This window comes from Sorex araneus, chromosome 9 (genome assembly GCF_027595985.1).
Source record: "Sorex araneus isolate mSorAra2 chromosome 9, mSorAra2.pri, whole genome shotgun sequence".
NCBI lineage: Eukaryota > Metazoa > Chordata > Mammalia > Eulipotyphla > Soricidae > Sorex > Sorex araneus.
Genome location: NC_073310.1, coordinates 35,324,560 through 35,339,656, shown reverse-complemented (window position 1 = coordinate 35,339,656; position 15,097 = coordinate 35,324,560). Strand labels below are relative to the sequence as shown.

At 37.6% G+C, this 15,097-nt stretch overlaps 1 protein-coding gene and 1 non-coding gene across 10 annotated transcripts in view; one reads left to right on the top strand and one right to left on the bottom strand.

The window, feature by feature from the left end:
• Positions 1–5,175: 5,175 nt before the first annotated feature.
• Positions 5,176–5,300, top strand: LOC129399049 (small nucleolar RNA SNORA84). Its single transcript, XR_008626893.1, has one exon. It is a non-coding gene; the product is annotated as a small nucleolar RNA SNORA84 (small nucleolar RNA).
• A 6,526-nt stretch (positions 5,301–11,826) lies between these two features.
• CEP170 (centrosomal protein 170) overlaps positions 11,827–15,097 on the bottom strand; it is a 154,393-nt gene continuing 151,122 nt past the window's right edge. For 8 of the 9 annotated variants that reach the window (XM_055146757.1, XM_055146758.1, XM_055146759.1 and 5 more), the window contains one exon: positions 11,827–14,085. In XM_055146757.1, coding sequence (XP_055002732.1) covers positions 13,796–14,085 — 290 coding nt within the window. In that variant the 3' untranslated portion in view covers positions 11,827–13,795. The remainder of the gene's footprint in view (positions 14,086–15,097) is intronic. The other variant, XM_055146761.1, reaches the window with a different exon arrangement.

Sequence of the window (15,097 nt, the reverse complement as noted above, 5' to 3'; positions counted from 1 at the left end):
TGCCAGATACTAGAACATTAGCGGCACAGCAAAAGTGGCATGAAGAGGAAAGTTAATAATAATGAAAGCCCTCGTTAGAAAGCAAGAAAATACACATATAAGTAGCATAAACATACAGCTTAAGCATTTAGAAAAAGACTAATAAATAGAACCCAAATCTAGAAGAAGGAAGTAAATAATAAAATTTAGAGAAGAAATTAACAAAATTGAAACTAGAATGATTCATAGTACAGAAGATCAAAAAAGTTAAAAGTTGGAGAGAATAAATAAGATTAACAAACCATTATCAATAAGACTTACAAAGTAAAAGAAGAGAAATAGTCCCAGTAAACCAAGTCATATATAAAAGGGGAGACATGGCAACAGATATCACAGAAATTCAGAGGATAACCAAAGCTTGCATCACTTGTATCACTTGTCATCCCATTGATCTTCGATTTGCTCAAGTGGGCACCAGTAACTTCTCCATTCATCCCTGTTGCGTGTTAGTGTAGCCCAATGGTATCTGCTTGCTCCAGGAACACGAAGAGCCTCAAACCATTCGTTCAGGGACTTGACGAAGACGTCTGACCATCTCATAGGTGGGCGGCCACAAGGTCTTTTGAAGTCCCATGGAATCCAGTTCATAACAACTCTAGTCCAGTGGTTGTCTCTAAATTGCATTATGTGTCTGGCCCATCTGATTTTCGACGTCTTGGCAAACGAGACAGCGTCCCTGATTCTTGATCATTGATGGAGGTCAGAACTCTGGATTTCCTCTCTCACTTGAGTGATATTCCAAGCATAGCTCTTTCGATTCCTCTTTGAGAGACCCGAATAGCACAATCACGAAGGTGCTGAACTAGTCTATCGTATTCCTCATCAACTGTCGCTGGATCTGCCTGTTGTCCATCATATACAAGTTGTTCACTTGAGTCATCCTGAATAGGATTGACAAAACACTAGATGAAGGACAACCATGTGAGCAAGCTGGGTTCCGAAAAGGATTCTGCACAATTGATCATATCCACATGGTGACCAAACTGAGGTTTCGCAAGAGTTCAAGATGTCGCTCTGTCTAACGTTCATTGATTTGAAGAAGGCCTTTGATTCTGCTGAGACTAAAGCAATCATCGAAGCCCTAGCCAAACAGGGCATCCAAACTCAGTACATCAGGATCCTCTGTGAGCTGTATTACGGATTCACCACCAGGATTTCACCAGTCTACAAGGAAGTGATCATTGATGAAAAGAGAGGGGTTTGACAGGGTGATATCATTTCACAGAAACTCTTCAGTACCTTCCTCGAGAACATCATGCAATGACTGGAATGGGAAGGAATGGGAGTGAAGATAGGTGGTCAGCAACTACAGCACCTCTGCTTCGCTGACATATTTTTAATAACACCAAACATTAGTCAAGCAGCACAAATGCTGGCCTACTTCAACCGTGAGTGTGGAAAGGTCGAACTGCAGCTGAATCTCACAAAGATAATGTTCTTGAGAAATGAACCAGTTCCTGACATTCCATTTGCTCTCAATGGAACAAACATCTCTGAATGCAGCAGTTATGTGGACCTGGGTTGAGAATTCAATATGACTCATGACTTGGTGCCAGAACTGCACAGGAGGAAAAGAGAGCGCTGTGGAATGCCTTCAAGAGCATCGAAGAAGTTGTTAAGAGGACAAAGAACCTCCAGCTCCAGGCACATCTTTTCGACTCCACCATTCTTCCTGCACTAACCTACACCTCAGAGACCTGGGCCTTACGAAAACAGAATGAGAACGCTATTCGGGTCTCCCAAAGAGGAATCAAAAGAGCTATGCGTGGCATATTACGTTTCACTCAAGTGAGAGAAGGAATTCAGAGCTTCAACCTCTGTCGACGATCAAGAATCAGGGACGCTACCTCGTTTGCCAAGGCATCGAAAATCAGATGGGCCGGATTTGGAGATGACCGCTAGACTAGAGCTGTTGCTGAATAGATTCCATGGGACGTCAAAAGAACTCCTGGTCGCCCACCTATGAGATAGTCAAACTTCGTCATCAAGACTCTGAATGAACAGTTTGAGGCTCTTTGTGTTCCTGGAGTTTGAGGCTCTTTGTGTTCCTAGTGTAGCAGATGCCACTGGGCTACACTAGCATGCAACAGGGATGAATGGAGACTTTACTGGCACCCGCTAGAGCAAATTGATGAGCAACAGGATGACAAGTGATACTATATATATATATATTAGATATATATCAGAAGACTATTATTCATGGCCAGTGAAAACAGGGACTAGAGGACTTGTCAATGGTTAGAGTCAACCACAATTATGGTGGGGCAGAAGGTAGGTAAGGTAGAGAAGTGATGACAGTAACAGCTGGGAATGATTATGCTGGAACTGAGTGTTAAAAAATAGGAATAACCTTTCAATAATTGTATTGCAAATTGCAATTACAATGCCCAGAAGGAGAGAGAGAGAGAGAGAGAGAGAGAGAAAGAGAGAGAGAAATCTAGAAGTGTTTGCTATAGAGGTAGGTTGGGGGAATCTGGGGACACTGACTGGTGCTGGACAATGTACACTGGTGGAGTGATGGGTATTGGAATACTGTACATCTGGAACCTAATCATGAGCAGCTTTGCAAGGGTCTATCTCACAGTAAGTCAATAAAAATATTTTAAAAATAAAAATTTAAGGCAAATTGACCTGACAATACTATAATTAAAAAGATCATATAGTAAAATAATATAAAATATGAAAAATAAAATTAAATGTCTGTGACCCAATTATCTTCTATTCAGAAACATTTCTCCATGTCCTACTAAGTTCTAGAGATAGAGTGATAAAGTTTTTGCCAAATTTTAGTAAGTTTCAACTTACTAAAATTGAAATGGAACTCCTTGATACATACACATCACTATTTCCTTCTACCTCTTTCACTTTTCTCTTCCCATCTTCTCCAATTTCTGGCTGTGTGATGAGGAACGAGCACTATGTTCGGTTGTTTTAGGCTAGCAGCAGGCAACTTGCTTAGTTGAATACTGTTGACCCAGATATGAAAACTGCATAGCAAACTTTTGGCAGTGGGTGGGTAGGGGTGAAGGGACGGTGTGGAGGGCTCTACAGAGGCAGAATAGGCAGAAGGCAAACTGGAACAATCCCTGTGGACTACTTCTCTCCCTCTTAGTGGCAAGATAGTGATCAAAATAGTTGAGGTTATTGATTTACTGAGAGTATCACGCCCGCACGGCAGAGACTGGCAAGCTCTCCATGATGTATTCGATATGCCAAAAACAGTAACAAGTCTCAATAATGGAGATGTTACTGGTGCCCGCTCGAGCAAATCGATGAGCAATGGGATGACAGTGATACAGTGATTTTATTGCCATCTTCTTTCTTGAACTTCCCAATCTCCTTTCACAGCCATAAAAACAAAGAAAAAAATCCAACGTTAAGTACACAGCGCCACCTTCAGGGAAACAAAAGTTACTAAATCAAACGCATAAAAAGAAAAACTCAGCAGGCAAACACTGCAGAAATTAAGATGGAATTTAGGGGCTGGAGCAATGGGACAGCGGGTAGGGCGTTTGCCTTGCACGGGGCAGACCCGGGTTAGATTCCCAGCATCCCATATGGTCCCCTGAGCACCGCCAGGGGTAATTCCTGAGTGCATAGCCAGGAGTGACCCCTGTGCATCGCTGGGTGTGACCCAAAAAGATTAAAAAAAAAAAAAAGATGGAACTTAATTTTTTTTTAATTTAATAAATTTAATCTAATAAAATTAAAAAGGAAACAAGTCTACAGGAGGGAAAGTTAAAGACAAAGAAGAATTGAAGATTGTAACTGATAAAATAATAATGAAGAAATTTCATCATAATGAAACTATGATTTTCAACAAATGATACTGGAAAAATAGGCTAACCATGTGCCCAAAAATTAATAAAATCTACTATATAACTTTTTAATCTTAAATGTGATTACAAATTTGCATATTACACCTGAAATTGTGAAATTTTTCGCCTCAGGAACCTGTGTGTCCAGGGATTTTAGCTCCTTAGCATTCAACTTCTCAGAGATTTAGTCAGTAATGCATAGAAGAGGTCCATTGAGTGAGTCAACATGGCAGTGGCTGTGGGAAGTGAGTGTGGCTTCTGGGTCTTCTAGAAGTATGAGGAGTGGGTACATATACTTTCTAAATGGAAATTACAGGGTACTGCTTTAAAGTGGTGACACTGAAGCTCTGTGTTCATCCATGGTTCACAGGTTCTTCAATATTTTCAGAAAGATAAATATTGAGTAATAAAGATGCTCAGAGTTAGAAACAGAAAATTTTATTGAAAAGTAGTATAAAAAGAAACTTTTGTGTGAAGGAATCTAGCATAGGAATAAATATGGCTCATTTGTGGGGTGTTTATAGGAAAACTGGGTCTTTTTTTGCACTTAGCAAGTGAAAAGAATGTTACAGAGAATGCGAGGATTATTCGGGGTTGCCTGCCTGGTTTAGATCATTTGGGTTACCTATTTTAACCATTTCCCTTAGGCATTACCCATTATCTCTAAGTTGCTGGTGAGCCTTAGTCCTGGGACAGAATTTATTGAGAACTTTCCTTCTTCGGGAATTGCCCTAGATTTTGTAGGGATATGTAAAGTGTGGAATGGATACAGCTAATATGGAGGTGCTTGCAGCAGCTGGCAAGAGGAAACTGGGTCTCCCTCTCTCAATACTTAAGTCAAAAAGATGGCAGGAAAACTTTATATCAAAATTTATTTACATTAATTGAAATTTCTACTTCCAGACAAGATGTAGTCACAGGAACCAGGTTAACACAAGCTAACACAAAATATACGGAGCTGGGGTATTTGGGCGTCATATATGAATGGCAGTAAAGGAATGGGATGCATTCAACTTGAGTCCTTCATTTGCTCCATTTGCTCCACTACTAACATTCTGGTAGTAGTTTCCAGGCTGAAATACAATGAAAATGTATCCCAGGTTGATCCTACAAGATTCCCAAACATGAGGTGACAGAATTGGGAGTTGAGACACGAAAAGGCAACTGAAGATCACTACACAGAATACCAAAGAAGAGATCATTAAACAGAAAAACAGTTGGAGACATCTTCTGAGGATCCCTCATGATTCTTTAACAGAACGTGGATCACTCTGTTAGATGGATGGGCGGAACTTTTCTAAAAAATTATGTAAGATATGCTGTGGTTTCTGAATGCTGTTGTTCACATGTCCAGTGGATAGAAAGGGCCAGAGCAGTTCTGTGATTTATGCATGAGTACTGTCTTTCCTCAGCAGTCTCTGTAGCCTGGTCACTGATACACGGGGGAAAAAATCATGTAAAAGTGGGAATAGTTTGTGCTCTGTCAGTCTGGTAGAATATCCAATTCACAGGACACTTAGTAGAATAAAAGGGGTATTTTGCATTACAGAACAAAAGTAGCTACCGACTAAATACTTTTCTGATAACACCTGACAAAAAGGAAGTCTTAAAAGAACCAAACTGTTACGATATAATCACTTTCTAGAACAAATATCAAGAATATTTACACTGTAGCACTGTCCACTAGTTTTTCATTGATTTGCTCCAGCAGATGTCAGTAATGACTCCATTGTGAGACTTGATACTATTTTTGGCATATTGAATATTGGCTTGCCAGGCTCCGCTGTGCGAGCGGGATACTCTTCTTGGTAGCTTACCGGGCTCTTTGAGAGGGATGGGGGAATCAAACCGGGGTCGGCCGCGTGCAAAGGCAAACACCCTACCTGCTGTGCTATCATTCCAGTCCAGAGAATATTTGCAAGAGTACAAAAATAGAAGGAACAGAAATTAAAGTACTTAATCTTAAGAGCTTAGGGCACTTGACCTTGCATATGGTTGACTTTGGTTCATTCAATCCCAAGTATTCTCCCCAAAACCAAAAACCACTAGGAATGATCCCTGAACAAAGAGTCAGGAGTAAGCTCTAAGCACTACAGGATATGGTGAAAATCAAAAATCCAAGTACATAGAAAAAAATACCCAGAACTCAAAAATAATAAAAATCTGGGCTTGAGAGACATAAGTCAATGGGTTGAAACAAATGCTTGGAGATAAGGTTGGATCTCCAATACCGTACGGTTCCCTAAATACCACTGGAAGTGACCCTGAGTACAGATCTGGAATAGTTCCTGAGTACTGACAGGTATTGCCCCAAAAGAAACATACAAAAGATAAAAATTTAAATGTTTATTATTCCATCAAAAATTACTAGGTGTGAAAAAAGGGTTGTATTAAAACTATGCTTTATATATTTGAGATTGAGGTAAAAAGTGATCACAAAAAAATGCAAAAAGATTGTTGGTAAATGCCCAGGCCAAACCTCTAGAGATGAAAACCATAAAATCTGGGGCCAGAGTGATGCAGGGAAGGCGTTTGCCTTGTACAAGGCTGACCTGGGTTTGATCCCCAGGATCCCTTATGGTCCCCTGGAGTAATTCCTGAGTGCAGAGACAGGAGTAACACCCGAGCATCGCCAGGTGTGACCCAAAAAGTAAAAATTTTTTTTTTAAAGCGCTCTTTTGATCTATTTTTATTTTTATTTATTTATTCATTTATTTTTTGCTTTTTGGGTCACACCTGGCTCTGCACAGGGGTTACTCCTGGCTATGCACTCAGGAATTATCCCTGGTGGTGCTCAGAGGACCATATGGGATGCTGGGAATTGAACCCGGGTCGGCGGCGTGCAAGGCAAACGCCCTACCCGCTGTGTTATCACTCCAGCCCCCAAAAGTAAAATTTTTTTTAAGAAAGAAGAAAACCATAAAATCTGAAATAAAACATACTCTAGAGGGACAACTGGCAAACTAGATATTGAAGAAAGAACAATTAGTCAATTAGTTATGTATGTTCTTTTTGGTTTTGTTTTTAGGGGCACAATCAGTGGTGCTCAGGGCTTACCTCAGGGATTTGTCCTGTCAATGCTTGGGGTGTTGGAATCAGACCCAGATCAACCACATGCAAGGTAAGTGCCCTATTCCTCCTGTTTTGTCCCATAAACCATCTTTAAAAAAATAAAAGGGGCTGGATAGATGGTATAGTGGGTAAAGATGTCTTGCACACAACTGACCTGGGTTTGACCACCAGTGCCCCATATGGTCCCCTGAGTCTGTCAATAGTGATTCGTAGGGGCAGAGCCAGGAGTAAGAACCCTGAGCACCATCAGGCATAGCTTAATTAAAAAAAAAATCAACAATAAAAGCTTTAAAAAATACAAACGATAGAACATCAAGATAGCTTTGAGTAACTACATGCATGCAATTAGAATACCTGAATCAGATGTGACAATGGTGAAGTCAAAGAATGAACATTTGAAGAAATAACTTAAAAATTTCCCAAGTTTGTTGAAGACTATACAACTGGACCTCTTCCTGCAGCACTGCACTGTAGCACTGTCGTCCTGTTCATCGATTTGCTCGAGCAGGCACCAATAACGTCTCCATTGTGAGACTTGTTACTGTTTTTGGCATATCGAATATGCCACGGGGAGATTGCCAGGCTCTGCCATGTGGGGGGAGGGGGGATACTCTCGGTAGCTTGCCGGGCTGAGAGGAACGGAGGAATCAAAACCAGGTCAGCCACGTGCAAGGCAAACACCCTACCTGCTGAGCAGACCAGACCTCTCCCTTGGTACTGTAAACTGAGCACGTTCCTGCCACCCAGTTCTTAAACTCATGACACACACTTTTGAACCCATAATTTTGACATTGGCCTTTTCTGTCATCTAAATACATCAAGGTTTCTTCCCATCTGATTGCTCTGGCCTTTGGGGCTAGGAATCAGTATAGGAAGATCAGAGGGGTGATGGAAGTTAAAAAAAAAAAGTAATTTGAAAAAGTATTTGTATCTAAATTACGGGAAAGTGCTTATATCTTTTAAAATTGACCAACTTTACTGAGAAGTTACACACAATAAAAGTATTAAGTGTACAGTGTAACAAGTTTCTTCCAAGTTTCACTCATAACCACCACTATGCCCCAAAGTCCAGTTTCTTTAATTTTCCCTCCCCACACCCTGCTCTTCAAAGCGTTGTTTTCAGACTTTACATAAATTGAATGATAAAGCATATACTCTGAGTCAACTTTTTAATTTTTAGCTCAGTATGTTTTTTATTTTTAAATTGATCCAGGATGTTGACAGTAGCTTGTTCCTTTTGATTACTAAACAGAATCACACTTTATGCATGTATTACTATTCGCTCATCTAGTTACTGGTTGAAGAACACTGGTATGTTTCCAGCTATTAGATATTATAAATAAAGTTTCTATGATCATTGTATTAAAATATTTCTGTGGTCAGATTGTTCATAGCTCATGTAAAAAAAAAAACCTAGGAATTAAATGGCTGGGTCATATAGTTGGTAAATATTTAAGCTTATAAGATGTCCTACAACTTCCAAAGTGTACCACTTCCCTTCATCTTTTTTTTTTTTTAAATGCTGTTGACACTATCAGATCTTTTTGGAGTCAAATATGAATTTAGGGTAAATTCTTTCTTTGTCATACAATCATGGATAATGACTCCTCGTGGAAAACATACATGGTAAAGTTTATTTATTCTCCAGAGGCTGAACATGAATCTGGAGAACAGCTGACAGAATCTTGGATATGAAAAGCTTTTATTCATCACTGATGGGACAATATTGAAAAATCAGTTGGGAAATAGGCTACCTGTATAGCCACAGGTACCTATGCATGAAAACTACAATGGAAAAAGCAAAAGAACTGTATGTGTACGTATGACTATATATAATAGTGCTATTATGAATATAAAGAATTGTAACATGCAAGTATTATACTATCATTTAAATTTTTCATATTTAGGGAGAATTCCTTATTCATGGAAAATTCAACTGCCCCCATCCTCACTCATTATTGCAAATAAGTAGAAGAAATCCTCTTATATTTACTTATTATTTTATTTACAAATGTCAGGTTCTAAGAATCTGGCTTATCTCAGGGAAGCAAAAAATACTTGCATGGTTTGTCCCAAGAAAGCGCCAGGGACATTCTCTATTTGTCCAATTGGTATTTTCTCTTCTCTATTTTCATTTGTCTTGTTTGCTGTTCATCTGTCCCTACAGGTATCCTAACAATAACTAGGTGGACAGATCTCTGTAAAAAAAAAAATAGATGGTAAAAGTTCTATTATAGACTGGCTAAAGACAGTTATTTGAAATTTGCACTCTGAGATCTTAGTCTCTTTAAGGTAGAGCAGAACCAGCTCACGAACTGAACAGTTTTTGATAGCACTCTTACTCTTACAGTAGATTTCTAGGAGAGAGTTAACTTTCTCTTCCAAGGGATATTCTATATGAGAGACATTCCTAATACTTGATCATTGCTAATTACTGCTAAAGCATGTTAGGAAGAAAAAAGTAGTATTCCCAGATCACTAATTTATTCACAAATATCTCTTCATGTCTATGGTCAGTGACTGAAGACAAAATCTTGAAAAGAGGATATATAGGTTGGTTCAGGTAGTTCCGTGTTTCTGGGTGAGGGTAAGTTTCTTTCCAAATCAAAGAATTTCAATATCCAAGCTAAAAATACTAAATCCTAAGTAGGCTGCTGAATATATGACTGAAGCTTTGTTAGTTCCTGTGTATCATAATTTTTGACAAGAGATAAAATGAAGATGTTATCTTTAACATATATAAAATAACACACATAAAGGATTTAATATAAGATTATAACATAAAAAGTAGCAATCAGTAGTTATACAGTATCACTGTCATCCCTGTTGCTCATCGATTGGCTTGAGGGGGCACCAGTAACGGCTCCATTGTGAGACTTGTTGTTACTGTTTTTGGCATATCGAATACACCATAGGTAGCTTGCCAGGCTCTGTAATAATTCTAAAAGATTTTAACGAATGAATGAATGCGGAATTATACAGTAATAATTTTAAAAGATCTTAATGAACAATGTTTGCTGAACATTTGAATATATATCTAAATGCTGAAAGAGTACTAAGTCAACCAAGATTCAGGCAGTGAAATGAACAAGACAGACTGAATGGGGCCAGCATCAGAAAAAGAAACAATGTATGTGGGGGGCACCAGGTAAGGTGGAATGGGGTGTGTCTGGGTTCAGTATGTGTCCTAATATCATATGTGTAGGACAGCAGAGAGTAGGAAACTTTTAGTTAGGAAAAGAGACTGTTAAACAAGGATTTGAATCGAGCTAAGATAATCCACAACCGGAGTGGTCAATTACAACATGCATGAAACAAACATGGATTTATCAAAATTTAGAAATGTTGGGAATAACTTCTTGGATTATTTGCCTCAATTTCATCTAGAATTTAGCTGTCCACTGGGATTCCTCAGGGATCTTGAAGCAGTATCACATTACAGGAGAAACCTCTTTACACCTTATCTAGTTTAAAACTTTATGATATTGTAGAAGTGAATTTCAATTGATTTAAGAGAGTATGAGTGAGTCTATGTATAAGCAAAGAGGAAGCAAAAGGGATCAGGGAAAATTGGAAATCAGAACTTGGAAACTGAAATAAAAATTTCTAAACTGATGAACTAGTTGAGTAGATTGTGCTTACTTTTAAGAAATTGTCTACAGGGACATAGCCATTGAGAAATAAAGTTCAATGTGATTTGGAATCATAAATTATTTGATTTCTATTATCTATTTTATTAATCTGCAATGTAAAGTCTGTGAGGGAAACTAGAATGTAAAGTCTTGTGAGACCAATTTCAGTGTGTCGATGTTAGGTTCCTAGCACATATTTGATGACTAGATAAAAATCTCTGCTAAGAGGGGCTGGAGCGATAGCACAGTGGGTAGGGCGTTTGCCTTGCACGCGGCCGACCCGGGTTCGATTCCCAGCATCCCATATGGTCCCCTGAGTACCGCCAGGAGTAATTCCTGAGTGCAGAACCAGGAGTAACCCCTGTGCATCGCCAGGTGTGACCCAAAAAGCAAAAAAAAAAAAAAAATCTCTGCTAAGAGAACACAATCATAGAACTTATAGAAGAAAGAATCACTAATCACTAAATAAAAAGAACCATTTGAAAGTCACAGATAATAATGATGGATAATATTGATGTTCTCATTTTGCTTAAAAAAAGTTTAAATATAGTTTCCTTTTAGAGATAAGGCAAGCATATTCAAGTACCAAAGCATGCAAAATGACATAGATGTTTCCAAATGTACCTAGGAAGTAAAGATTATTTTAGTTACTAAGAAAAATGTATATGTACTAGTTTGGAGAGGAAAAGAGAAAAATGTGATATGTATAGTCATTTATAAAGGACAGTATTGAGAGGCTGGAGGATCTGAAGTGTGAAGAAGCACATGAGTAAGCATCAAGGAAGTGCAGGGGATAAAGCACAGAAGGATAAAGACGTTCAGGCTGTCAGGAATTTTCAGAAAAGATTCTGGATCTGGCACATGAAGGCCAGATTACAAAAAAGGCTCAAAAAGTCAAACAAAAAAAAGAAGAGGAATGTATTAAAGATCTTGAGCAGGATTGATACAATAAAAGAATAAAGTCAAATTAATTATTCTTAAGTTGTAGAGTTAAAATTTCATCTTTCCCAAATGTATCACTGCCATAGAGCATTCAAGTCCAACTCCTAAATATATACTATGCATACTCTTATTGTAGCATTAATCTTGAAGGGTTAAATATAAGTTGCTAAGAAAATATCTTCTTCATTAGTCAAAATATTATGAGGTTTCAAAATGATCAATTTCTTTCTTTTCCTGAGACATGGAAATGGTGAATATCCATGGATCTGGTAAACTGATGAAGTATTCAGATGGTAGAAGAAATAAAATGTAGAATCCTTGCATAAAGTTCCAGAAACACTTTATTCAAAAATGAAGTTTAAATGCATAACAAAATAACATAAGTAATAAATGTAACAAAAATAAATAAGGAGAATAATGTATTCATACAAAATAAAAATAACAGTAAAAGGCCAAATGCTTATTATTGAACAAAAGTATGTAAACAATTAAACAATAATGTAAGTAGAGTAGATGTTAATATTTTCCTACACAACTTCTTACCTTCTAGTTCCATGTGGATATAATCAGTACCCAAACATTAAATAAAAGAAGTAACAATGTGAATATTTTACTCAATTATTTTGTTAAATGGACTGGCCTGGTTTTAATGTTTCATTTACTTCTTTAAAATTTTCCATTTATATTCTTTAAAGTCTTTTTCAATCTTCCTTTATTAGATATAATGGAGAATTTAGCTTTACATGGAGAATAGTTAATTTTCTTTTTTAAACTTAAAAAAAATATGAGATCCATTATACAACAAACTTTTGTTCTACATCTCTACAAAATTTTTTTTCTTTTGCATCTTTATTAACTAGCTCAACATACGGGACTTAAAAAATCCTATAAAGTTTTCAGATGAACAGTTAATCTGTTTATTAAAACAAATATAGCACAGAATTATTTCAGAAATGCTAAAGAACATTTAGCTGTAAAACTTGCCATTTTAACCTTTATAGGGTAATGGGATCAGAGGGTAAATACAAGTTTACTAACAATATTTAACCGAATTAAGAGTTACCATAGTGTTCTGGAAACACAAAGATAATTACTTTCTTTTAAAACCTATCCAAATGTCATCTTACTTGGAAAGAGAAAAATCAAGTTAACAAGATAATTTCATAAGCTTTCTATTTTAGTAGTATAGGCCAAAGTCATTGTCAGTATCACCTTGCAGGGTCTGCATATATGTACAAGACTGAGACAGTATTTACTATGGGTCCTACTGGGAAATACACAGAAACAATTCATTGCTTGGGAGTGAAACTATTATGACTATAGGTTCTCCAAATCTAATGAAGAAAATTTTAACTTCATGATCGTCTGAAAGGAAATTTGTTTTTAACTGTCACATATAACACAGAACATTATACATGTTCTTAGTTTTAAAAATAGACTCCACCAAAGCTACCTGCCTAGTTAAATCTTTCTAGTTATCACCTGTCCTAAAATGAGATAAAATCTTGCTTCTATCAAACAAATAATAAAAAAAAAGTACCAAATTGGACTTTTTAAAAGCGGAGTAAAACACACACTGGGGTTAAAACAAAATACAGTATTATTAATCTGCTATGTACAAAAAAAAGATGGTTAGTCCTTATTGATATATAGATATGCCCACCTACCACTTCCAACAAATCTTAGGGCAAACTTAATAGTTAATCTCTGTAAATCCCAATTCATGTAGCTATAAAGGTTACATAAATCTCATATATGTTGGAAAATTTTAGAACCAAGAATGACTGTTTTGAAGGGTCCATTTTACTGTGGAAGTATGTTACTGTTTCCAATGAAAATGAACAGCAATATAAATCCTATTATAAAGATTCAAAATAGAAGTTCAACAAATCTATACAGATGAAGAGAAAGTCCATTTCAGGGAGCAGCTTGGCACGGAGACACTGGGGTCAGAAAGGTTCAAATGTAGGCTGCTTGTAGGTCACAGCAGGGCTTAAAGAAAAAAAAAATATCTATGAAGGGAAAGAATGCCACTGTATAATTTGAGAATATTCAAACCATAAAAGTAATCTACCAAATTTGCTTTTTCCTATATGTGCATCAAGTGGTTATTTTAAGTAGTTTCAAAGAGTTAATAATACCACACTATAAGCTAAAAAATAAAATTAACAAGACAGAAAACAAGATTGCAGTTGACCAAGTTCTCTTGTGTTATGTATAAATCAACAATATGCTGCTTCCAATACTAGTTTTTCCAAAGGCAATTATTTAAAAAAAAAAATCAAGAGAAAGTCATTCATGTAATGTAATATCTTCCTCTTCCCCATCAGGGTTGAACCTATTGAAATGTATACTGAAATCAGCCTCAGATTCGGCATTCTCAAATTCAGCTGAGGCTGAGGTAGCAGCAGGATGAAGAACCCTAGCTTCTGGTTGGCAAAGTGTCGGTGTCTGACCCGGGCTGCTGTGGTTATTCACAGGACTGGACTTCTGTTTTGGTGGAGATGGCAAGATGGCGTTGGGAAATCCCATGTTGTTCAAAGCCTCCAAAGTTCCATCTGGGTCAATCATAGCATTGATCACTGTAGGAAAAAAAAAAAAGGAACAGAGGAAAACAGGATAAGGATACAGCTGTAACTACAGTTACATTCTTTAGGGCCAACGGGTGAAAGCCTGCCAAGCAGTGCTGAGGAGGTGTGGGGGTTCCTCTCTGATATTTGGCAACCAAATTCGAAGTTCAATGAAAAGGGCCTGGGGGATTCAGTGCTTCTGAAGTTTACCAAGGTCGCCCTAACAGCAGCACCCTGCAATGCTCAGGGCACCACTTAGTAGGAAGGTGCTGGAAACTGAATGGTAGTAGGCTACATGCAAGGTACAGAGTACAAAAAGTGTAAGTACAACAACAACAACAACAAACAATAAGAAGTATAAAAGTACTGCTCTTTTTTCCCCAACAGTTAAGTTTTAAGATAACACTGCATATGACAGGGATAATACTTCAATTCCTGATACTTAGAGATAAGCTTATCTACTCTACAATCTACTTGATACCACTTTCAGTGTTATTCAAAGTTGGTTTTAATAATTTGGGGACCTCTTAAAGTTCAAGGGTCACTCTGTAGTACTCCCTTAATTAAGTGGGCCAGACTTTAAAAGGCTGAGTGGTGCCCTCTCAGGCTGACTTTTATTTATTTATTGGGGGGTGTGGGGCGCCTTTGGATCCAAAACCTGTGCTCAATGATCACTCCTAGTTTGGTGTTTGGGGTTGCTCCTGGAGGTGCCGGAGTCTTTAGTACACAAAGTAAGTGTTCTAGCTCTTTGTGCTATTTCCCTGGGCCCAGGGTAGTTTTTATTATATATCATACCAACCTGGGTGATTCTGACCCCTTGAGTTGCCTCCCTTAGGGACATTTAGAGCCTGGTATTTCAGGATGTGGAATTCAGGAAAGATATTTAAAAATTTATTTCAGCATTATAAATAGATAGTAAAAAATATTATGATTTTAATAAATTACCCTAACTATAGCACAGCGGGTAGGGTGTTTGCCTTGCACGTGGCCAACCAGGGTTTGAGTCCTTTGTCCCTCTCGGAGA